Raw genomic sequence first — 26,989 nt, 5'->3', positions numbered from 1 at the left:
ATCACACTGTGAGGCACAGACTATTTTAGAGCTTTGACTTCCCATGACAGTCTTCATCAAAATGCTGTCATTATCAGAAACATACGACCAAATTCTCTCAATATGACTGCTGCTACAACCCACATCTACAAACCAACCGATCTGAACATGGCATGAAACGTTTCAACGTATCAAAACATGAGACGAGATGACACGAGCATACATATTTATGTCTGATTTACACCATAATGCTACAATTCACGAGGAATTCATTTCATAATCTCACACGCCTCTAAACTGATACCGCAGAGTCTGACAGAGATTGTTACTAAAATTTTGTTAGATCTATCTTACGCAGTGTCACGTACAATAAACCAGTAAGATCTCTATTATTATACAGTGTGAAGGCGCCCCAAGGCCCTTTTTAAAACATCTTATCTGGATCTTAAACAGATGGATTAAGGTCCGTATCCATGTGAATGCATTTTGTTGATTGTTGATCACTACCTTGTAAAAGTAAGACATGAAAATGTAGAAAGACAATCACGCTGTTTACAACTGACACTCTCAAAATTAATCAGTCCCCCTGATGATGACTGCAAATTGCCCGAGATTATGTTGACACGTCTTCATTGCTGCATGTAGGAGGAGGCGATGGCAGCCGAGCTGCCATTTAGCCTGCCAATGGCCCCAGGGGATTCTTCTTCTGTAGCATTCTTCTTAATGTCTGGCAATTAAAGGCCATCTAACTGCCTGAGAGAGGGAGAGATGGAGGGAGAAAGGAATAGGGTGTGAGTGGAAAAGAGTGAAATTCAAAGAGGGAGACGGGGAGGGTGAGACAGAAGAGAAACACATAAAGACACACACAAATAGACCTCTCGTGTTAGGGAAGCTGCCAACTCTGTTTCATACTGTCCCTGCAGTGTGGTCACTTAAAACAGCAGCCATTTGTACAACTGAAACTGTATTTAATTTAACAAGGGGTACTCATTTGTTGGTGAAATTCTTCACTTCACACTAACAGGCCCTGAGGGAAATCCTCTCATCTCCTTAAGTGTTATCTATACATTACAGTGATGTGCACAGTCCATACACTACAACAGTTCATCAGGCAAATCCATCCTGCCTAGTTTTCATTCACACTAGCAGTTGATACTAATGCTTTGCATATCTATCAATGTGACAGGCACAGCACGTTGGTTTGTTTCACTCAACGGGAGAAATTAATCACACACATTTAGTGTAACAACATTTGAGCTCTGCATTAACTACAGCCATGCTGCTTTTGATAGCCATATTAATATAACCTTTCCATGGTTCTTATTAAGGCTATTAGTTAACAGGTACAGTAACTTAACAGTCATAGCAGCCTTTGGACTTGCATATATGTGAATTGCATGCGTTATTGTTGTATAAAATTTAAAGTTAAAAGTTCAAGTGCAGACCTCAAGTCTACCTTCATGTAATTTCAGTGCCACATTTATGTAAGGCTTTTTCATGAATATGCAGCTCAATTTCCTGTTTCCTGGGCAATGTTTCTGTAGTTAAAGATATCATTACTGACAAATGTCATTCAACTACTTGTTCTTCCATCCAGGGGTGCTCACTATCAATGGAAGCTTCATGTAAAGTAAAGCATAATGCAGGCACATTATAAGCAGATTACATCTATTAGTTACTGCTGTGCTGCACGCAAATGGCATGCCCATGGGAGAGCAGAAAATCATTTTAAACTTCAATAAGTTACAAGCGGTGGCAAGTCTACCAGTAATCTGCACAATGCCCCAGGCAGCAATGAGGCTGGATGCAATTAGGGGGGAAATAAAATTCTACACAGTAAACAAAGAAAAAATGTAAAAAGACTGATGAAAGAGAAATGAACATAGCAGAGCGCGATTGCCTTGTCTTTGATGAGGTCGGCTGTTGCTTCCTTTAATTGTCACAGCATTCTGCTACCGTTTTCAACAAGGATATTATGCCATTTGTTGTAATCTGACAAGGCAAGAATAACCTAAGGGCAACGTGTCAAACTACTATGACTTTTTAATTAACAGAACATATGTCCTTGTTACTAAAATAATAATTTTAGGAAGATGCAAACGTGCAGTCATTATTGCATGTAATGTTCAGGTGTGTACGAGGCATTTATGATCTAAGTCTAAGTCTAGCATTTAAAATTGTACTCAACAGTATAAGCATCAGCAACAGAATGTACTTAAGTAGAAAAAGTAAAAGTACTCAACATGCAGAGTGGTCCCTGTCTCTGTTATTATATTATATTATGAGAGCATAATACTTGATGTACTCATATGTAATCGGTGTTTTAATGTTGTGGTTGCTGTAGCTTGTGCTAATTCTTACTGCCGGTATTTTAACCTTTAGCAATGGATCATATTTCATATGTTTTGTGTGTAAAATATCGATCTGCAAAGTAACTAGTGACTTCAGCTGTCAGATAAATGTAATGAAGTAAGCCATACAATACTTTCCTCTGAAACATAGTGGAATTTAGGTATAAAGGAGCAAAAATGGAAAGGTCCCTTATAATTAATAGTATTGTTATATTATTATTTACTGTACCAGTCTAATATTATATAGTAGTACATGAGTGATTACTCTTATTTACTTGTCACTATTGATCCACATAGTTTTCTATCATTTTTCAGTGTAATGGAAGTACATTCTCAAGTACTTTAATAAAAACAAATTTGAAGTATTTCATGCAACTTAGTGATTAAGGAGGCCGTATTTACAGAATATGACAGAAATGGTTTTGTTACCTTTGAATGAAACTTTTATATCTACAGAGTCCTCTTTCACAGAGTACTCCAGGTTTCCACTTCAGCCCAAAACAGACAAACTAAACACTGTCTCTAAATCGGGTCTTTCACCTTATTTGTGAGCGTGAGGCGAGAAGGTTGCAATCAGCAACTCCATCACTAGATGCCACTAAAGCCTACACACTGGTCCTTTAAAACACTATTATTGTTATACGATTATCTGTAAAACTGTTTTGACATTTTAGAAATATGTGGTTCATCAGGATGGCAACAAACAAACATTATGATCTTATAGACCATGATGCATTGCTGTAGAATAAAATAACCAAGAGTATATAAAGTAGTTCAAATTAGCTAAATTTCAAAATGCTGCATAAACATTAATGCTCCAATGATGTTAATCCAAAACTTCACAGGGCCATATAATAGTAAATATATATAGTAATATATAGTTTTTCTCAATTGCTAAAACACAATTTCTGAAACCTTGCTCCATTTTTTAAAACATTAAACACAAAACCTCATCTTCAAACACTATTTACAAAACCTCTGACTCCTCTTGCAAAATCAACTTTCGCCTCAAAACTGTTTTACCTGTGCTCAAAACCAAACACTGCTCTCAAATCATAAACAATGCAATTTTTTTTCTTCTTCCTCCTCCTTGTACACCTGTTTTTTACAGTACTGTGCCCTGCATCTCACAAACTTGTCCTTTGTCTTTGTGATACTGTAATTCTTGTTCTTTGTTGATATGAACCTGCAACCAGTCAAAATCTATTGAGCAGTCAGTAACAAATGGAAAGCACAGTGTTCAGGGCCATACCGTTTGTTTATTGCAATTCTACAAAAAGATGTGCCGTTACCAAAAAAATGTTCATGCAGTACAATACATACAGTGATGAACTTTACAATTTTTCCATTATAGAACACGGTCTATGATTGTTGCTTGAATTTCATCGGATGTTTCCACTCTTCATCTTCCTCTTCCTCCCCGTCCCCACCTTGCATACGCACTCGTCCTCTCACATAGTTTCTTCTATCCATTCTCAGACTTTCTCATTCCCACCTTCGACAACCTGTTTGCTCTCTTGAACTGGCTTATATTGGTTGTGTCACATCATTTGAAACAAGTGAAATCAATTTGGGGCGGTTGTGTTTAATCAATGACATGTCTGCTCCATTTGTATTTATTTTTTGCTACTTGTGTTTACCAGTATGGCTGACATGTGCATTAGAGTGCAGGATGTGTTTAGTGTTTTGCTGAAAAGTGTAAGTAAAGGCAAATTCTGTTTTACCATGTGAAATGGTTTAAGGTATTGACAACAGACTGAACAATCAGAGTTCAGGCAACTGATAACTTTGTTCAGCCAATGGGTTTTTAGTGTTTTAGCAATTGTAATAATACTTAGTTTGACCTCATAACGTTTTGTGTGCAGGATTTTTTACTTGTAGAGAGAATTTTGTGAGAATTTTGTGAGAATTTTCTTGTAGAGAGTGTTTTATTGCTACTTTTATGATGATCTCCCAATCACTCGAACTACTTCTGAATATTCTGCTTTGTATAACCACTTCATAGTTATCACAAGACTTTTTAATTTCAATGAAAACTGCTCTGTTTGGGGGGAGTGCCGACTATCAACTCGTCACGTGCTTTTCCAGTGTTTTTGTCTAAAAGTCCCGCCCCCGCGCTCGTGCCATTGGTCAACTCGACAAATACGCGCGTTTGATTGGAGGATAAGGCCGTCTGTCGTCGGCGTTGACGTGTAAACCAGGAACTGGGAATAGCAGAAGTGGTGTGTTGGCATTCCTGAAAAAGATTGGATCAAAGTACAATAAAACTGTCGTTTGTGTCGTCCTGCGTGTTGACGTGCAGCAGCCAGGCAGAAACACGTCAACGAATCGACTTATTGTGAGTAAGTATCTTCGTGAATGTAATGGACGAAGGCTGTCTGTCACATCCCCACTGCAATGTTTATGTCCATTGAATGATCTGATGCATGTTTGCTCACAGGCTAACATGAGAGCTTGAGCAAAATGAATCTGTCCATGTGGCGTTACTGCAGAGAGAGAGAAAAAGTGCAAATGCATGCATGTAGTGTGTTCACACAGAGTGTAGCAGGTCACTTCCACAATGCTGACAGGTAGAAATCTATACTTCTACATCCCACAGTGCCCCAAAACACCAAGCTATGGTATGTTAGAGAAGATGTATGTGAGGAAGTACTCAGATCCTTTACTATCCTTTACTGCTGAGTAAGCATAAAGAAAATGTACTTAAGCCCCCTGTGACTGTGATACTATTTATATATTATGTCATTAGATTATCATGACTCATGTATTGTTATTTTTTTTTTTTTATTAAAACAGGATTTTACTGTTGTAGTTGGTGGATGTGTTGCCAGTTTTAACTGTTTTGTATAGGACTGCAACTAATGATTGATGATGTTTAATTATGGATCAGCTGATTATTTTCACCATGTAAAATTTACTGTTCGCAGAATGTGGCAGAGATAGACTATAATATGCATAACTATGTTTTCATTAGTATATAATCCCCAGAAAATAGGAATCGTTAAGGTGCAGACACAACTCACCAGACACCTTTACAGTGCTTGTTATGTCAAAACTAAGAGTACAGCATCCTAAATTATTATAAATAACTTAAATTATTCAAATAGTTGAGACAAAGCAGCAGTTTTTCATATTTTTGCCATCAATCATTTTTGCATGGAATAAGAATGAATCATTTCACAGCTATGTGTTCATTTAAATAGTTCAATTGTCTGTCAATCATTTATTAGTTTCAGCTGTACGTGTATGTACTTTTATGACAACACAAAGGATTTTTATAACGTCTTAATATATTTTATGTGCATAAATCATAATTTGTAAAGTCAGTCAGAACTAAAAGTAAAGAAAATTTGCAGGAAGGCATTGATCGCAATTCAAATGTTCTGTTTGTGTTCAAACTGTTTTTGTTAGAGGTTCAATACCGAGAAATGTTACAGATATTTTATTCAACTCCATTAATATCAATGAGAGTAGACCATAAATATTAAAGTTGAATCGCCATCTAACAGTTTAAAAGAATCACTGAATATTCTAACCCTCAAAAGGTTATTTTTTATTACAGGACTGTATCAGACTACATTACTTATAGTGAGGTGTACCCAGCATTACTCCATGGTCATGCTGTTGTTTTGGCATGCCAAGGAAACTGTATACCAAACACTTCATTTCTATTCTTTCAATGAACTCTGCCTGCGGGTGTTTTAGATATGTACAGTATTTTCTACACTGAAACTTGTCAGTACAGTGCAGTTTTACTGAATCAAAGATGGAGCCTAGACTTTCTGATGAGGAGAAAGACTATCACTACAAATCATCATTAAAAAATGATGGTAATGATAAACACTGTTATTGGCTAGGGTGTAATTTCATGTATGGATATAAGCTGCAAAATGGTCAGGAAAGTATTATTTTATCCACACAAAGTGTGCTTTGTCGCTACACTTAGATATGTTCTTCCAACAGTCAGCACGCTGCCATGCTTTGTTTTTTTATACCCCACTGTTGCAAATGCAACACTTCTGTTGAAATTTCAGAATGGTTTGACCACAGGTGATGACAGAGGCTTCCAATGTGTTGCTTTTGGCAATTTAGATATAAAATTTTGATGTTTGCTGCCGAGTAAAACATAGCGGGCAAATCTGAGAGCCTACTGTTTCTAACTGTAAACATTACATTTAGACAATTTCCTCTCTTCCTTTTGTCCTCCGCTCACTTCCTTTAATTTGCTGACTCTGGTTTCCAACCGCTGGAGAACAATAGATGTGCATACATCCTCCTTCTCTGCTGGCACCAACAGTGTTTGAAATGTAGCTGAAAACAGTGTTTTTAGTGTAAGGTAAAACTCAGGTCTCCCAAGGCAGCGGTCTCCCATGAGAAGGTATCAGTCAGCACAGGCAGCCAGCCACGCTCCTTGAACATGCTAATTCAGTCTCTTTCCTCTATTCCCCGGCTGCACCTCTCGACTCTTCACCACTCCTGTTCTTCTAGGATGCACATAGATACCTTTCTCCTTTCTCTTCTCCCCTGTGCACACCTGCTTACACACTTCTCTCCCTGTCTTACTTAAACATGCTTTCTTAAAAAAACGATAATTATTGTTAGACTAGCAGGACTTGATAGATATTATTTGTCAAAGCATATTGTGTGCATCTTTTTAAATTGTGCTTTCATGCAGAGAACAGGTCGGAGGCTCTTCGGTGTCATCTGAAAGCATAAGCCTGCCCCTCGACTCATACTTGCTTTTTCCACTATTTTAAACAAAAGGCTACAATATTGATTGATGCAGTGTGTTGTGGGAGAGCCTGTCTGGAATTTATAGCAGTGTGCTCACCGAGAAACAAGTATGTTGGAAGGATGCAAGAAACATACACACAGCAGAGTTTTAGCACTTTGTAAAGAAAATTAATATACAGGTGACTGTAGACTGACATTTATTCTGTTACACAAGCACAGTTAGAGCTGCACGGTTACACGTCGAGCCTAAAGATACTATTTGTATTATTTCTCTTTATATCTTCCCTGTGAGCTGTCAGGGTAATCAAAGAGAGCTCATGGTGTGAAGGGAAATGGTGTTAGACTAAATGAGATGGATAGGAAGTGTGCATACTGTGAACGTAACACACATGGAAGGTGGTGAGAATTAATTTAATTATGTCTAGCAGATGTATGTGAAAGATAAACCATCTGCCTGATCAAAACTGACTACTTTTCTCTGTGTATGATTGTGTATTAACTTGAATCCTTCCTGCAGATTTCACACGTTATCTCAGGCTACAGTAGTGGGAGCGGAGCTATATCCGTATTTGATTAAACTAAATGATCAGGTGTAACGCCGAGACGCAGCTGTAAAACTCTCTCACCCAGAAGTTTGTTTTTTTCTTCTCGCTTCTCCTCAGGCTGAGAAAGGAGAATGGGGAAGAAGGATGCCAGTGCGACCGGATTACCAGTTGATCAGTATCGCAAACAAATTGGTGAGTTCTCATTCATCCAAGTGCTGGTTAATCAATTTGATGATCAACAGTAAATTAGTCAGCTGTAATCAAATCAACTAACAATGTTTGGTATTGTCGGTTGATTTGATAGTTTGGCTTTGATTATAACAGATCTGAAGCTGTTTCGTAACATAAAATAAATGATCTGGGCTCTTGTGGCTTATTCCGTAAATAAAAGTAAAACATTTATATGAAATGATTGATAGTTTCATCAAAAAACATAATCAATATATTAACTGACAATTAAAACAATAAGTTCTGTAAATGAGTTCATGATGCTTTTTGACAGTTGAGATTGCTCTTGGACTTGTTGTGTAACTCCATTTCAACAAAAATCATAACTCACTGCTTGATGTGGGCAGTTTTACCACAACACAGTAATCAACTCTGTGTTCTTGCATAAAAAAAACAAAAAAAAAAAACAAGCTAATGTCACACTCAATAAATCACACATGATACTGTGTTGCAGTGAGCAATGCTGTGGTAGTTTCACATATATCTCAAATTGCCCAACTCCTTTGCAGACTTTTATTAACTATCAAAAATTAGCATAATCTCAGCACAGGCCTGGAAACTTCCAGTTTGTATTGGATTGAAAAGAAACTCGCTTGATGGATTAGAAGAAATATATGAGCTGTGGAAATAATTACACAAGCAGAATCCAAGGTCACATAACTGACGGACAGTCAATTCCACGTTAAAAAACCCCCCAAAACTCCCCTTTGATATCATGTCAGAAGCTGTTCTGTCAAAGTTTAATGCCACTTTAATCCTGCGGTATTTTGTTTCCCCATCTTTCCCCTTACATCACAAAAGCCTAACTAAGGCAATATGGTCAGTATCAATCAAAAGTTTGGTCCCCTTTAGCATGCCAGCTGTGGTTGCTTGAAGATCACAGCTCATATCATGTCTTTTTGTTTTTGTTTTCCTCTCGTGGAGCAAAACCAAAAGGTTGCCAATGGCAAAGTTGGATAATTGTGTGCAGCTCTGAGTGACGTAAACACAAAGGGAAGTTCTGTTCTCCTTACAGGCTTAAGGTTTGTATTTCAAATCACATGAGTGGCATGTTGTGCACATGAAGTGTGACTGAGTAGTCTTATTAGACACAAAAGGCAGCCACTTTTGGATCAAAGGGAGACCATTTTTGCACCAAATGGAGGGAGACTCTTACTAAAGACCTGGTATTGATCCTGATCTAGGAATCTATACAGGGGCTGAAGTAGCTGAGACACAAGAGAGAATGAGTTCCTTCTTGGATTTGGTAACAATTACACTTATCCAGGATGAGCCGAAGAGAGTGACACACTCCAGAAGTTATAAAACGAACAGGGCATAGATTACCAAGTATATGTCTAGAAAGCACGTTCTTTGCAATAGTGGTCCTCTTACAATTCATGTGAATGATTTTTTTGACATCAGGAGAACAAGAACAATTCGTCCAATCAGTCAGAAGACGATCAGTTGTAAAACTAGCAAGGTTTAGGGTTAGACCTTCAGCTTAGACCAGCCCATGAACAAGAACAATTCATCCCACCAGTTAGACGACGGTCATCCACTTAACTTCAACACAAGAAGAAAAGTACCAACGGAGGGATTTGATTCACATGTTCAGCGATAAGGTTGAACATATGTGCCGAGAACCCAGATAACCTAAAATTGAACGTGTTCACTGAAGTCCAGACCCAAGAGACCTTCAGAAGTAACTGGCTGAGCACATACCTCACAGCCTATCGTATCCAATTTGCCATCTTGTTTAGAAGATACTGGTGATTCCTTTGATCAGTCATCCAGAGTGAACATTAATCAGGAGGATTCCAACACCCTACCAGAAACCTTTAGATGTGCTTGAAATTGATTTCTTCACTGGAGAAGTGTTAAGAAAGAGACCTGTCGTAAAGAAGTGACTGACGTCTTTCTATACTGTTCTTGTGTCGCTTGCAGAAATGCCAGTAATGCGTGGCTCTATTCATTAATGTGATTGGTAAAGCTCACTGTATAAAACTCTTTCATGTACAGTATTTCACAAATATGCATGTCAGAACATATTACACACCATTAAACACCTTTGTGCTGTTAAAATGCAAGAAGTGAAGCCTGCCATTAGCAGGTATTCTTTAGAAGCCGCTCGATTCATAACAATTTCATCAATTTGCAAGATGGAGTGATGTGGACACCTGCTACAGGTTGAATAAAGATATCTAAATATCACATCCCCCTCATTTTAATACTGAAATGTTCTGTACTAATCCACATCACCTCCTGAAGATCGTGTCAACTATGTCTATTGTTCTGGTCGTCTTCCTCCCAGTGGATGATCGCGTGTTGGTCCTGCTGATTCACATCCTGCGATTATTCCATGTTTTAAATGTTCCTGTGTTACTTTTGTGTTACCAGGACAGTTCCTTAATGTTAACTCTCTAAAATGAAAAAAAGTCAACATTTGTCTGTCTCAGACACGTGATAGCCTGTTTGTGATTTTCTGTCTTGTTGACTCTACATTGCTATAAGGGTTGAGGTCTCATAAAGCAGCGTGACGGTTGTATATATTTTCATAGTGGGACAGAAGAATAGGATTCTTTAGCCCACAGGTATCCCTTAACCATCTGCTATTGTGTAAAACCCGGCAGGTTCAACAAATGAGAGACAGACATAACATAACAAGCTCATCTCCCACTGTCACATCTCCTACCAGGGTTGCAGAAAATCTTTTTTTTTTTCTCTGTTCTTTTCCATTTAGTGTTTTCTTTCTCAGCGCATCTCTTCAATTCAAAAAAAATATGTAACACAGCTGTCAGGGACACTTTGGTGCTCTCTCTACCTCCTTCCAAACCCTCAATTTCTACCATCTTTTTGAAATGGCCATCAGGCAATTTCAGCGAACCACTGTTTAACAGAAAAGGTGGAAAACAGAGAGAGGAATGGGGGGGGGCTGTGGGGATGTCAGAGAGGAAAATGAAATCTTCAAAGATAGCGTGGGGCTGGGTCTTTTGAGAGGTGGAACAGGCCACACATGGTAATTTGAATTCGAAATAGGGTGGCTTATTCATGGAACATCAGCAGTAGTCCAGGCTGGTTGTTGAGCTGTACCATCATCTCTGCTGGAGTGCTTTTGTCGTGTCAGATGGCCATCAAGGGGCCACTGTTGACACTTTTTTTAAATACCATTATTAAGCCTGTTATAATTGACTGTGCCAGGCTGCCCTCAGGAGAGGTAACGCTATAGTGTTCTTACTCTGTTCAAGTAATAATTGCTGCTGCCATTGTCTATGCAGATAAAGACGCACAATATTTTATGTATGGAATAGGAAATTGTAAATTATTGGTTTAAGAAGATCAAATGCAGTTGCTCTTGCAGTTAAATGTGAGAAATATCTCACTCACATCTGCAGAAAATCATCATTTACATGCTTACTGTAAATCTCACGTGGATCGCAAGATCCCCCCCCCCCCCCCATCGCCTCGCTTCGCGTGACGCAAAAGACACGGCTCCCATGTGTCTGGCATCAGCCCTCCAGTTCAGCTTACCGTGCGCCCCGACAGATGCCAGTGATCCGCACCATGTGGTCACTGACTATTTGGCCGCCATGCCACGTAGACACACAGAAGCAAAGCAAAGTATGAGGAACTGTCAGACATGTGTCAGTGTGTTGCCTGAATCGTCCCAGGGCTCTCTGAGAGTACTGGATAGCGGCCTGTCTGTCCAAATCACCGTGCCTGTAGCACATATGCAAGACGCGGCGGATACAAACATACACAGATTTTTTTAGGTACGTGTTTTTCTTGACACGCTCACCATGTGCTTGTTTGTTGTAGTTTTTCCTCCACGACTGATTGTGTACAGTAGCTTTTTAAACATTACAGTTCTGGCTGTATTTTACATAGATCGTCAAATAGTGTTATTGCTCTCATGTGTAAATGTTATTACTGTAATTCAAACACGAGGCACTTAACAAAATTAATGGTTTGTTTCTTTAGAACTGTTCTGGCCTGAAGTCGCATATCCACATCCAACAGAGAAGCACTGTGTTTGTTATTTCACTGATTTTCAACTAGGGATGAAATTTAAAGATTGTGCATCAGACCAGCACAGCTAGAGGTGTTTTTGCAGTGTGTGGCATACTGAGTTGGTTATGCAGCTTTGAGGAGCAGCTTCTTTTTGCAGTAGCTGACTTGGACCTTTGGACTTGCATAATTAATTGACATATGGAAACATAGACAGATAAAAACAAGATGGCAGCAACTCGGGGAACAGTTAATGCCATGTTAGTGGATTTCTTGGAAATGCAGGTCTGGTCGATTGGCTCATTATTTACAGCTAAAAGTAGGAAGGTTTGTTGTTGTTTTTTTTTTTTACTAGGATGCATAGCTGAAAGTTAAATATTAAAATAAACAGCTGTAAAAAGTTAGTATCATAAAGTTACTTTTCCCCACAAATAGATGTATTGTTCTGTGCAAAAATCATGAGTTGGTGCAAGACATGTGACAGTTGTACCATCACACTGTCAAAGATAGTTTCTTGCCTGTCAGGCCCATCAGAATATTAACATTGCGTAAAGGGATACTTGAATCTCTGTACAGTGTATCCTATTAATGCAGGTTTTTCTGTCTCAGACATGAGGCAAAGGTGGTAGAGATGTTTCACACAAACAGTTATATATTGTTTTCACAGTGAAAATGTGAAATGATTTGGTTGCAAAATGGATAATTAACTCATTATAGAGTCAGATTTATTCAGGACCTACTCATTAACAGGTCATTAAATAATCAGGTCTTATTTGACTTCCCTTTGTGTATCATCTTAGAAACCTTTTTTATTTTTTTAATCATACATGCAGATTTATTTTTAGATTGAAAACTTCACTAACTACCTCTTGAGTTAACACATTTTCAAACAACACAGACCCAAATGGAGAATCAGATGTGTGTGTGGTGACAGTAAGTAATACATAAGGTCACCTAAATGTTATTCTCCTACTTCCAACATCTGTTCCACTCTCATTAAAAGAAACCACTAAAGCATTCAGGCAAAAGTCACTTGATCTAGTAACAGTGCCACTCTTGACTCTGTCATCTGTCTCCTCCACCTGAACTGGATTTTTTTCTGCTTCTTGTGAGTAATGTGAATTCTGCTTTTAAGCCAGTGTGTCATCCACGTTGTCTCTTCATTTTTTTCTTCACTCTCCTCCTGCACCATTTTCTATTTGGCACGAATGCATTTGATGCAACATAGAGTGTACCGTATATGACTCAGGAATAAACACGTCCCTTTTTACTACTAATATTTCTTTTCCTTTAGACAAACCGTGACACTCTTTGATGTCTGATCTTCTTCTATCTTCAGTTTAACGGACAATTTGTGTGACACACAAATCGCATACCACCCCTCCTTCTCCTTCTCCTCCTCCTCGTCCTCCTCCTCTTGAATGCTCAATCACATTTGGCTAATTTTAGCTAATACCCCCTACCTGTCTCATTATGCTAAGCAGAACAATAGCTCAAGATAAAAACTAATTTCTCCTCAGCCTTAATCAGACACCATTTACAGGTAAATGCAACGACTAACCAGCGAGGAAAAACCACGAAACACACACATCTAAGGGAATGTACAGTAAGTGGTTTTTGGGGGTGAGGCTGGGGGGGAGGGGAGAGGGACACTTTCACTTGTCCTCTTGACATGAAATCAGTGATGACTTCAATGAAAGGCACACTCAGGGAAGCCTCTCAGCAGGCTCTCTAGGCCGCCTTACAAGGGCTAATGTTCCTCTGAGACACGGCATTGTCGTCGCTGTACCGGAGGACAGTGATGCCTTTTCAGTGTGGCAGGCAGAAGTGGGGAGGGATGGGAGGACGGTGTGTAGCCCAGCACAGGTAGATAATTGGTGACAGAAAGCGTCTACAGTGCTGGTGCAGCAAGGGGAACAGCAATGACAAATAGGACTGCTCATAAGCCCAATGCAATATCATCTGACTCTGTGTGTGTGTGTGTGTGTGTGTGTGTGTGCGCACACTCCAGACCCACACAAACAAACCACAGGAGAAAGGCAGCATGAGGCTTTAAGAAGTACACCGCTGTAACACAACAACATTACAATACCTTACACACAGCCTGATGTAATTCTCTGGCATTTCTCCTCAATATCAACTATTCATACACCTGCTTGGTGTAATTATTCTGATTTTGCTCCAATTAAGTATTGATTCTTACCAGATGGTTATGGGTGTAATGGGTTGTGATGAATTTTTGCATATAAACGCAATTTCTCCATGTAGACTTGAAACAAGTTTAGTGTCATGAATGAGGTAAAAAAAACACACCCCTGCACAGGTGTGTGTGTGTTGGAGGCTTGTTGGTAAAATACCTTATGCTTAAGTTCTGATATTGTTCTGTCTTTGAGTATCCTTGGACACTTTATTCTCGAAACGCTGCCTTAAGGACACGGATAGCCGGACAAAACCAACAAGTATGAAAACAGAAAGTACAGCTAGTTCTGGTGTGGTTTTCAATTATAAATCTTAAGTGTACAATGTGTTTTTCAGGCGAGGTTACAAAACAGAGTTCATGGATTTCTACAAAAAAAAAAATTCTCCTCCTGGGGTTACCTGGTTTGCACTTATAAGGGAATGCTACTTCCAAGATATCTAGGATATGAGAAAATGTTATTGTATACATCCAGTAAGTGTTAATATTTAAAAGCATGAAGTCCCAGTCAGTTCAGGGCTGAACCCAAATCTGCACAACTTTCAACATTAGCGGATTTGCACCATTGACCGCTAGCCAGTTAAATGTTAATTAACTGCCAGTTAGAGAGTTCATTAGTGTGACTGGCTTTCTCCCTTTCAGTAACTCTTTATTGAAATACAGTATGTGCTATCTTTAGAGCAAAATGGGAATAAACAGACCAGTATATCTTCTTTTGAATCACCCTTTAAGTCTTATTTTATTAAAAAGACTGGTAATGTTTTCTTTTCATTTTTAGGTGTATTTAAAATTCTTAACTGTTGAGTTCATTTAACTTTATTCTCAACGTTGCAGTGCTCTGTTTTAAGATTTAATTCGTCCATTTGTTTGACATTTTACCATTGGTGTTTTTATCCCTTTTATTTCTTATACCTAATTATATATTCTGTGTATTTTATTGTTGTGTTTTATGTGTAAAGACACTTTATAATGGTGGTCATTATTATTATTATTATTATTATTATTATTATTATTATTAGTATGCCAGCCTGTAGGGTAGCTTACCAACTAACCCTGCTGTCACATGCAAGATGAGATAATTACCATATTACACATTTTACTGCACATTTCTTTCATGCATTCTGTAGTTTTTCCTCTGATATGTGGTTTGTAGCATGTGATGCAGCTTCCTGTAGTATCACATTATCACACCCAGCCATTTGCACACACAATTTCTCTGAATGGTGAACAACCCGAGGTGCCCTCCAATCAAATTTCCCCTTCTCCACTTTCTGACAAGTGGAGGAGACATCCAGTGGTCCTCCTAATGAATTCCCACTAGCTCGCTGTCTCCTACTGGCAACATGCTCCCCATTTCTATTAGCCCTCCACTGAGTCAGAGGTGGAGGAGGAGTCCGGGACCAGTAGAGATGGAGAAAAGAGAGTGTATGATCTGGGGAAAAAGAAGATGAGGGAGGGACATGGGTGGAAAAAGTGAACGCCATGCTAATCATCTCCTCTCTCCTCCATGGCTGTCCCCAGAGGAGAACCTCTGCTCCCCAGGAGACACGATACTCAGCGGTATTCAGCTCTGCCTGTTTGTTTTCTGAATCACAACACGCACACACACCTCCTCTCCTCCTCTCCCACTAGCTCATGTTCACTCTTGTGGACGCTTTCTGTCCTCCTTCTCTTGTTCCCTCTTTGGATGTAAATTAGGCTTAATTGGCTGGGAGTAAAAACTCCATGCGGCCTCCTCGCGTCACATCGCCAACTGAGAAAACCTCGGAGCTGACCCAGAGGCTGTCTCGCACACACACACACACACACACACACACACACACATACACACATCTCCCTATGAGGACTGTCAGTTTATTTCCAGGCCTATAACTTAAATATTAACCATCTAAACATCATGCCTTATCTCAACTCTCAACTTTTTAACTTTAAATTTGTCAAACAAATCCAAGGACTCGCTAATGTGTCCACAATCCGAGCAAAAATTGGTTCTCACATAGAAGCACAAGAACACACACACACACACACACACACACACACTGTTCAGCAAGCTGTTGCCTTTCCACCCTATTGTTAGCAAAGTTCCTTTTCCTGCAGTGTGTTGTTTCTAATTAGACCAAGACAGCCGGCTCTGCCTCATGTGAAGCACGCTCACACACACTCACATAAACACACACATGCTTTGCCAGGTGGCTTGTTTGCCCACAAGACTCACCCTTGAGAGTTGCGAGCCCATGGGAAGTCAAACAAGCACAGGTGAACTGTTTGCAGCTCAGGCCAGGAAAGATTCTTGGTGTTTTGTCTGCATGTGCAGTTTGAAACGTGCCAGGGGAAATATAATTGTAAAAATTGTGATTTTCTTTTTCAATGCAACATTTCGTTTTCAGTGACCTCCTTTTGTTAGTGTGACATTAAATTTTGCATTATAAAACACCATGAGCTGCATTAGTCTGCTTGTTATTTTTTTAATTTTAGAAAAATAAAAGAAGCTTATCTGCTTTCTTGTAGAAATTTAAAAAAAGGAAATCAGTACCTCTCATATTTGTTAAATACTGAGCTGCAGCCAGGACAAGGATAGCTCAGTGTGGCATGAAGAAACCGCTAGCCTGCTTCTGTTTAAAACACACTGCATCCACATTCAAAACTAAAGTGTAAAAATGACCTGTGCTTTTCCTGGTGTGAGGTGCTATTTTCTGGCTGTATCCCTCGACTTCAGAGTCTCTGCTTGCATAGCAACAATGAATGAAACCTGTTATTTAACATAACAGTTGATTCATGTGCACAAATTTCTTTCTTTCAGGTAAGCAGGACTACAAGAAGACAAAGTCAGCCTTAAAGGCCACGCGTCTGAAAGCTGAAGCAAAGAAGAATTCCTCTGGATTCAGGGTGAGACTGGCCTGGGCTTACTTTCTACTTACTTTCCACACGTCTCCCACTATTTCTGCTTGTCTGTCTTGTCTTCCCATCTGTGATTCAGCTCGTCTGTCTGTCTGCCAACCATCTTCTTTCCATTCGTCTGTCTGTCTGCCTGCCCGTCTGAGAGCGTGTCTCACCAGATCACTTTTCTTATTCCAGACTCTTAGCTCTGTTACAGCTTACTGCAGGTCTTTTAAAAACGTAAATATGTCTATCTCCCTAAAATGATGTGATGTGACCCCCCTGCTTGTTCTTTGAAGTGTTGAAATCCTCCTTAGAGTAAAGTTGACCGCAATTTTTTGTGTCTACAAAAAAAGTAACACAGCCCTTTAAAACATAATGAAATCCTGGAAGGATTCAGCATCAGGAGTTTCTTTATTCCTGTAGTGGTAAAGACAATGGAGAGGAACAAAGGCCAGACGGCGAGGGAGATGTTGGAAATCTAACAAGCAGAGGAGAAAAAGAAAATAAGAAAGCGATAAGATCGATGGAGTTGGGTAATATGAGGGCGTTGCTTTGTCACACTGCAGCGATTAGGAGCTGTTGTGCAAGCAGAGATGGATGACTCCACGTTTATCACTCTGGCAAACGTGGCACCGCTGTTTATGCTTTTCCTCAGTCGGTTGGCTTACCAATAAACACTTTTACTATTTCAAGGTTTCTCCATATAGAGTACGCTGTTGCCAGTGAAATAGCTTGTGAATCCTCCGTCATAGGTTGGTAAATCCTCATTGAAATTGCAAACACCATCAGATGAAATCAGATCCTCAGTGATTTATTCTTTTTTTATAGCTGTTAATCGGTTGTAAGGAATTTTTGTTTTTTTTTGCCTTGTTTATTTTCCTTTGTGGCGTTGAAAATTGGTTCTGTTTACAGGACATCAAAAGCCAAAAGGCTTCACTTCCTCATTAAGCTTCAGTTGGCACGTAGTACACAGAGATGAACAAATCATAGTGAGGATTAAACACTGGGTGAAATGGTCAGGTTTTAAAATATGCATCTCTTAGACACGCAAGGCCTCATTAAGCACGTCTTTAATCCAATTAGATTAGTCCATATCTTGAAATATTGATATTGCTTATGAATAATTCAGGTTTTTCACGCCCAAGACGAGGGGAATTTTCAGAGGTCGGATTAAAAATACCTCTGGGACGAGCATATTAAACTGACTTAGACCCTTTGGCCCTGAGTTCGATTGAAATTCAGCCCAAATGTAATGGATATTTGGTCACGCTTGCTTTCCCATCAAGTCCTTTTAGCGTTATATTAAGTTGGGAATTTTTACACAGCCCTGTGATGGCAGAAGAAAGCCCCCGTATCTGTCTCTGAACCTTTAGTTGACAGCAATAATTTGGCTGCAGTCTGCGTAGCGATGTTGCTGTGTGAGTATCTCTTTTCTTGCTCTCTCCCTTTCTCCTCCTCCTCTCCCTCTTTCCACCATGTCCCTGGTTGAGATGCTGGTCTCAGATGCAGCTGGCATCTCAGAAGGGCCAGCAGACATGCGGGCACAGAGAATCTGGCAGCTGCCAGGGCAGGCTGTCTCGGGGCTGTCCTAGTAGCTCAGCAGTCTGGGTAAGTTGGCAGAGGAAAGGATGGAGAGACTTGGTGAGAGAAAGCGAGAGAGGGGGAACTTCTGTTCCCACAACAGTCATCAGTTGTTAGAGCTGCATAAAATGTTGACCTCAGAAGTGGCGGAAACCAGCCACTAGTTGTATCCGTGCGTGTTTCCGTGCACACGTTGAGTCACGGTGTGTTTACAGAAAGTAGCTTGTTGCTGCTTGAATGCATGTGTGGACATATTTCCTGTCCAGCTGCTTCAAACTCTGGAAGGCGAGGGGTCACGACAGCAGAGATGAAGAGACTGGCAGGAAATCAGCTGCAGTCTCTCTTCAGTTTACCCAGAGAAGAAGAAGTGCCTTCGAAGTAGCTCCAGCACACTAGCTTGCAGCACAGGAAATAAGCCTGCTGCCTTGTCTAATTGGCACACTAGCCTTCTGTTCAGTTCTGCACTGTTTTCCCTCGGTCTTATTTAGCCGATGAGCCTAGAAAGTTGGGAAAAAATTGCTTATGGAACTGGCAGAGGATGGAGGCTACAGATAATGACTTTGGGTATCTTCCAGCTGTCATCTGTGAATGTATATTGTGTGTATGGTTTGTTTGTTTTTTAGCACATAATTAGAGAATTATTTTTTCATCTTTTTATGATTCCATCCACTTTTCACTTCACTTTTTGGTACAAATTCATGTATATATGATCACAGAAATATAACTGAAGTCTTGAAGCTGCTAGTTTTTGTCTTGAAGAGCTGATTCCTAAATGTGGCATCTGCTTGAGCCTCTCACTGTAGCAGACTTTTGGATGTGCTATCTGTGCTGGCCATTAGGTTTATGAGGCTCATTCACATTTTCGAGGTAGTTAGGAGAATTGACTGATAGCACATGGCAATTTGTAGGTTTTATGGCCTTTTTATGTGATTTAATTTATAGTAAGCTTTATGAAAAGACTTAATGAGTTGTGATAGCGGTGATAAGACTTTCTATCCCTAGAGATGTTTGTATATGTGGTAAGAGCAGGTTTGGACTGCATAGAAAAGGCAATTCTTTCAAAATACATTAAATATGTTGAAAAATAGTTGCTGAAAACATGTGAAAAGACATTGAACGATATATTACTGTAATGTGGAGTTAGAGGTTAAAACTGTTTTTAAACAGTTTTCAATCCAGGATTTTGTGGGCGGTCCTAAAGGGTGGCTCGATGACACGTTAAAGCCACCCTGAGCATACCCCTGCACCCGTAGCAGAGGTAGAGGTGAATTCATCTCGCTCAGAATGTTTCAAAGTTAGTCATGTCATTTTCTGAATTCAAAATTGCTGCTTGACTGCTCCCACGAGTGGGCGTGGGTTCAGTTCTTCCCACGTACATGCCCCCACAGTGCTGGAGCTAATACTGTTCATTTTTACCTGATTTTGACACCTAATTTAATAAACTTGTCAATACTACTGGGCCTCTGCAGCAAGGACTAAGCCCATGCACATGGGTCCAGGTGAGCTACCAGAGTGCCCCAAATAGCAGAATTTTACTAATTTATTTCAGATTTGTTAGTTTCTTTTTTATGGTAATGACACAAAAGTGCTGAAACCAATCAGTCAATTATTTGATTCATTGAATGAACAAATTCTAAGCCATTTACTAAGGAAATATATCCAGTGAATTAGACATTTCCTGTTTCCATCCTCGCACGTGACGATTTTTTTTGGCTGTTTTTATATGATTATAACTTAACTTTGGTCGGACAAAATAAGCAATTTTAACCTTTGCCCTCAGGAAAAATTCATGACATGATTTATCTAAAAACACATAGATTAATAAATCAAAATAATTACTTACAGCCCTGGAAGAGTATTAAATTGGAGTATGAAGGAAACAAGATGCGTTTGCTGATTCCTGGATGAAAAAGTATTACGATATCCAGCTAGAAAGTCACCTTCTACAGCCACCAAGCAAATAAATAAAAATCATCAGCAATTTTTATTTAACAAGTCATGAAGTCTAACCTCATAGCTGGATATTTGCTGCTGTGACCTGCTTACCAACTGCAGCCCAAATGCACCAACAGTTGTTTGTTAGTTGGTGTCTATCTGCCACCCACAAACAGCCACAAACACACACTGCATCTCTCTTGCTTAGCACGTAGGCACATACAGACTGACATACGCACACACACACAGACACACACACACGCACACAAACAAACCCTGGAGGAGAATAAAAGGACCAGATGAGGGGATGTCTGCTGTGGCTTGTCGCCAGGGTGACAGGGACCCAGCTCCCAGCATGCAGAGTGCTGCTGCAGCTGCCACCAGTGCTGAGAGAGCCACATGATGAAGATGATGATGTGCTTGGGCCCCATCCAGGGATCTCCATCAGAATGTGGGCAGAGAGGCTGTGTGTGTGTGTGTGTGTGTGTGTGTGTGTGTGTGTGTGTGGGCGCACATAAATGTGTTTGTGAGACAAGGCAAGAGTCAACGCAGTGGGCCACTCTCCTCGAAAACAATGATCTCAATCAAATGCAGGTGCTTCGTACAACTCAAGTGTTTTCACCAAAACCCCTCCAGCTTGTTTTCATAGACAAGTCACTGTAACCAGCTGTTCTCTTTCTCTCTGAAACCTGAAGCAAAGGAAGGAAAGAAGAAGAAGAAGAAAAAAAAAGAAACAACAACACTGGATTCTAATTTGGTGGGTGCCTTTGTTTCAGCGGCAATTCAACGAAACGCTTACCTGCGCCAGAAGCCCGAAATGTTTCTTTTGCGATATTGTCGACAGAATTACAAACGCTCCTCTCTGTCATGTTTTTCAAAGCTGCGAGAGAACACAAGAAAAAGCAGAAAAACAATCAAGCCTCCGTGATTTGATAACAGTTCTCTTTTCTCAGAGGCCTAAGCAAAATAGAAAAGTAAATCAAGCGGTCGGAGCCTGGCGGTTAATATATGAAACTAAAGTGCATGAAATTTAAAAGTTTTCCAATTAAGCGAGGACTTAAAGCTGTTTGGAGGCTGCCGGGATGTAGATAAATGTGGGATGAGGCTAATGAAGACCAATGCCGCTGATGACTAGGCACTACAACATGTACACAGATAGCTGTGGATGCTGTGACGCCTTTTAATTGTCACTCCCTCCACCCGCAGCCCCCCGTTTGTCAGAGAAGGAATTATTATTAGCCCCCCACCACCCCTCGTTTGTGCCGAGCCTTATCTCTTGTTTTCTCGCTCGTTCTCACTCTTGTTTTTCATTTCTGTCTCTTCTCTCCGTGGTTTGGCCAGTGGGTTGAATTTGCAGTCCTCTCTTTGTGTGTGCGTGCTACGTATGGCAATTACTGAACTGATGTTTTCTCCAATTGCCATTCATATTTTTTTGTTTGCTTCTGTTTTTTGTTTTTTTTGTATCTGTCATGGTTCTTTCTGTTTAGTCTTTTTTTGTTTGTCATTTTCCCTCGCTGTAACCTTGCATCACCTCTGCCTGTCACTCATGAATATGTGGCATAATGGGACATTACAGGCTGATTTAGTTCAACATGGTTCAGGTAGTTTTTTTTTTTCATTAAGTGTCTTCAAGAATCCACAAATAGGAGAAAACTTTGAATCACGTTTCCAGTGAGCTTGTGTTAGATTACAGTTGTATGTTCTGAATTTGTCATGTCACCTTTTGTTATTGTGGCCCAGTTTAGATGTAAAAAAAAAAAAAAAAATCCGTGTTCAAATCAAATATTTCTTCTTTTTTTTTTTATAACTCCCAATCAGACCGTACTCAGCTCTCTCTTTTTAAAGCTCTCCAAGCTCTCCAGTGTTGATTAGAAAGTTTGCTGCTAATGAGTTCTCTCTTGATAAAGAATAACTGGCATTGTTCAATACTCTGAGTGGCCCTAATGAAACTCCAGCTGATGAAGATTGTAATCGAGTGAGCACCACATAATGAACGAGCGCTCCAAATTCCAATTTTCAAGTTGAATGCCACTCCTCTGGAAAGCCGCAATTTGTTTGACAATTAACCAATAGGAAAATCTAAATAAAAAATAGGTCATTTTGTTGAAGAAAGTTTAACTTCACAGGAGAAATGGCAGGAGAACTGTGGATACTGTTTGCAGAAATAATAGATTATAATACTGCGGTCACTCTGCTTGATTTCTGAAATGTGGTACTATACATTTTTTTCTTGGATGTGGCTCCACGTTATGTTTCTAATTAATCTCTTTGCACCAAGAAAAAGCCTGAAACAGACCAATCATTCATTCCTCAGAGGTAAATGCTTCATCCAGTCAGTCCCAAATCTGGCATCTAAACCCAACATTAGCCCTGACACAGAAAAGGTACTGTGTACGGAGTTGTTTTTTCTTTGACTTGATTTAAAGATACACATTTATGCCACTATAAATTACATAATTTAACTGCAGCACTCCTTTCATTTCATCAAGTAACGAGTTCCCACAGTGAATCTCTCAAAGCAGCTGTGTGTTTGTGGCATTAATGTGCAAATGGGTCCATCAGAGTTAGACCACCTACTGTGGGGAGATCTGGTTTACTTTTAAAGAGTCTGAAACCATTTCCACACAAATGCAGGTAAATTTGAAAAACACATCTGTTTGTTTGTTTTGGCCCCTCAATCAGCGCTAAGCTCGTGTTTTCCAGCGCTGTAAACAAAGCTTTTCCAAAGCCGCTCATCATTGTGGGTAGCTTTAAAAGGCAGCAGGCTTGAGCTGTCGTGTGCCTGTCCATGTGTAATGTACAATACGCACATTTCTCTGTCTGTAAAGTGACTGCACAAATTATATATTAGGATTTGATTCAGGTTGGATTAATTGATGCAATTCAAGAATAACGCAAAAGAAAGAGAATGTTTAATCCACTGTTTTTCTATTCACCTGTTATACTGTGGACCAGGCTTTTGTCAGATCTGTACATTCATCTTTAAAATCTTTAATTAATTAACAACCTATTTGTACACAGAAAGTCAGGCTGGTAAGAAGTTGATTAGTGCAGCATATTTAGATAAAAATACAAAGACAATAGGGACTTGGCAATAGACATAACAGTGCTGATAAATAAGCACAATAATTACAGATCTGTGTAAACACATTCAAACAAAGCAGAGCTGCTCACGTGTGGAAAGAGGCAGATTTACACAATAACACGCTCAAGGTTGTGATGTTATACTGAATATCAGCACGGCTGCGATCCAGTCGTAGATTAGAAAATAATCAGGGTGCTGATATTTAGTGATATTTTTACAACAGTGTAATTTATTGGTTTATAGTAATAAGTGACAGCAGATTATGAGGTTTTTTTTTTGTTTGTTAATTTAATAATTAATTTGGCTCCGCCAACACAAATAGTCCCAACTGGTCTGGGACTGCACTGTTGCCAAGCAACAACGACATTCAACATTTTCCTGAACAGTAGCTCGTTAGCTTTGAGCTATTTGTCTACGTGTTACTGCAGCCCAGTCGCCGTTAATATTAAGTTCATATTTTTGAGTCTGAAAGCAGTTCAAAACTCATGTTGTTTGCCTCACGGTGTTAGCTTCGTTTTGCTCTTCTCTAATTTGTCTGGGTCGGCTGATGTTATATAAGCAGTATCCCTTTGTCCTCTTCTGACAGCCATTCATAATTCAAGTCAAATGTTATTTGTAGAAAAGATGTTACAGTGTAAAATAGATGATGTCTGAAGTGGGAGTGAAGCAGAGTGATACATGTAGTTAAAAGTCTCAGTGATGTTGTGCGTTATATCAGCGCTCTGATGCTCTTCTCTCTTTCCTTCTCAGGATGCCTTCCTGGTCATCGCAGCGATCCTACTCTTTGTCCTCTGTGTGTATGCCTTCTTCTACCTCAACCTGAGCACGGAGATCAACCTGGATCTGGATATGGATTAATAAGAGGAGGACAGTATAATGTTCTTGTCTCTACATGTTATGCACAAGGACAAGAGGGGAATGAAGGATGAAAACATGCAGTCAAATGACCGTGTCCTAATAGCCATATAACAAATGCAGGGTTTAGTCTGGAACTGGTCGCCACAGTCAGTCAGTTACGCACTTTTGGACTGAACTGTATCTTCAGCAGAGGTGACAATGCATTGAATGACTCAAGTTTGAAATTTGTTTTGGATCTAGACCTTAAGTTTCTCCTTTTTAATTTTCTGCATGAGAACACACAATGAAACTGTAATGATTATTATACTGACACCTATTATACTTAAATATTTCTGCTTTTTTTCAGAACTCAGATCTGTGAGTGTAGCTTTGATTTCCGTTCCCCGAAAAAGTCAGTGACCTCTTTCAAATATTCTGTTTGGGGCAGAAAAAAAATCCAGCAAAGCAAAGAAGCCTCTTTTTACACAAGTCTTCCGATCTACAGTCAAGACCGAGCTCTGTTAATCACATTCTTCTGAGTCACGTCCCACTGTTGTCTTCACTAATAGAAAAATGTAAATCTCCCGCTGAACCTCTCGTCACATCGAGACAAACACTCGCCTCACATTCCAGTGCACAAACCTCTCCTCCCGGATATCTGGAGATCACAAAGTGTGAGATTAGAATCCACAAAGCCCTCGTCTTGATTGAACATGTGTGCAGAATACAGAGCAACACATTGTACCTGCTGCACATACATGCAGCACAGAGACAGACATCCACAGGATTAGCATTACAAATATGATCCTGTTCTTTCATTTGAATGGAAATTACAGAGAAGAATGATGACTGAATGGAGGTGAGCCTACATGTTTCTCAGAAGGAACACCTTGATAATTTTTTCTTGTATGTATTGTTGTGATGTGTCTCTGTAGAAAGGAATCTTTATTCCACCACTTAACGCTTTGTGCACTGGCGCTATAGGTGCAAGGATTGACCTTCCATTAACTATTTCAGTCCAAGTGTTTCCACTGTTGGAGAGCTTCTTTGTTAGCAGAGGAGACATTTAGTCAATTCTTTTTTGCACATTTTTCAATTTATATTTCATGTTTTTCTAAGCACACATCAACTCACAATGGCAATGCTGCTGTCTAAAAGTCTAATACGACTCTTTTATATTCATAAAAGGTCACGCACACACAAGAGGCCTTGTGATGTCTTTTCATTCCTAACATCTTTTTTTGTGCCTCTTTGTAAAAACAAGTCTTATGTCGGCGGCTGACATCATTCTCGAAATGTGAGACAGATTTTCAGGTTTCAGTTTCTGCCTTTTTCCCCCCTCGTTTCTCCCATGACCTCCCGACCTCTTGTAAAAAAATACTACATATCCAAGAAACCATTATGATAAGCGTACCCTCACATCCATTGGCTTTTATCTGGTCTCGAAGCATCCAAACCCCCCCCCTACTCCACCACTGTCACTCACATGTATAACAATAGATAGCCTGACCCAAAAGACCTTCATACGTGACTCATGTTATCTAAAAGGTCACCATTACCAACGACAAGAGCTGTGACATTGGCACAATTGAAAAGGATCAGGCAGCACAACCTTTTCATTCAGACCCATGTTTGGAAAGATGAGATTCAAGCTTTTTTTCACAATAGTATGAACATTAGTGCTGTTATTGAATTGACCTGTATGTTACATAATCATTTTCCGGTTTGCTTTGTCATTATGATTCAGTTATGGGACACTGTGTGATATATTCTGAATGATTATTCTGTATTTTTGGTTGAATTACTTTTAAAATCATATCTCTTTGTAAGGAAATATAAATAGTGTGACAGAAGATTAAAGAACTTTTTCAGTTTTCAATACATTTATTTTTTACTGTGTTGATGTTTTCATCTTATGGCTACATGACATTCAAATAAATAAGCATGTTTTATACATTTTATGCGTTTAAAACTATGGACATTGTATCCGTGATGTCACACACAGGTATCTGAAGAGCTGTCATGAAGCTCAGAGTGTGGTGGCTTTGACTTTTATATGGAAACAAACCTTTTGAAAGTTTACTCATGTTAGACCAAAATGAAGGCACTGCTGGGATCTGAACCCAGGAGCTCCTGTTTACTAGACAGAGTTCTATAAAAATTCAGCCTCAGTGCAGTTGTTATGAATTGAGAAATTAACTTTAGAGACTATGTTTTTTTTGTACTCCTGCACTGAGTATTGCACTTAAATTTCGTTATGCATTTGCATAATGACAAATAAAGGTATTCTATTCTATTCAAAACCTTTTTTTGTACCCGTAAACATGTTTATTTCTGCTGTGAAGTAGGACATTTTAACATGGGGGATTTTGGAGATTGATTCTTCTGTAGCCAGCCTCAAGTGGTTGGTTGAGGAACTGCGGTTTTTCAGTCTTCAGCTTCATTTTACAACCACAAAGGTTGCCGCTTGGTATTTAACATTTAGCTAGCCACTCCAATACAGACAAAGAAGGTGTCGTGAGCATTATAACAGGAAGCATCTCTTCAAATGCTTAAACATATCTAAGCCCATTTATGTTGCAAAGTTATTACTGTAATTGCAAGTGTTAAATAACATAAAGTAAGGGCTGCATTTAAAACTCAATAGGAG

At 39.5% G+C, this 26,989-nt stretch overlaps 1 protein-coding gene across 3 annotated transcripts in view; it reads left to right on the top strand.

Annotated features, from left to right (window-relative positions):
• The window catches only part of triqk (triple QxxK/R motif containing), an 83,235-nt gene extending 57,013 nt beyond the window's left edge, over nt 1-26,222 (top strand). The window contains exons 1-4 of one of the 3 annotated variants that reach the window (XM_010736111.3): nt 4,515-4,668; nt 7,727-7,801; nt 16,822-16,907; nt 24,253-26,222. In XM_010736111.3, coding sequence (XP_010734413.1) covers nt 7,741-7,801; nt 16,822-16,907; nt 24,253-24,360 — 255 coding nt within the window. In that variant the 5' untranslated portion in view covers nt 4,515-4,668; nt 7,727-7,740 and the 3' untranslated portion in view covers nt 24,361-26,222. Of the gene's footprint in view, nt 1-4,514; nt 4,673-7,726; nt 7,802-16,821; nt 16,908-24,252 lie in introns of those variants that run through there. The other 2 variants (XM_010736110.3, XM_027287068.1) reach the window with 2 other exon arrangements.
• The last annotated feature ends 767 nt before the right edge of the window (nt 26,223-26,989 follow it).

The sequence above is a fragment of the Larimichthys crocea genome, chromosome XIII, assembly GCF_000972845.2.
Source record: "Larimichthys crocea isolate SSNF chromosome XIII, L_crocea_2.0, whole genome shotgun sequence".
NCBI lineage: Eukaryota > Metazoa > Chordata > Actinopteri > Sciaenidae > Larimichthys > Larimichthys crocea.
This window is presented reverse-complemented; position numbering and strand designations above follow the sequence as displayed.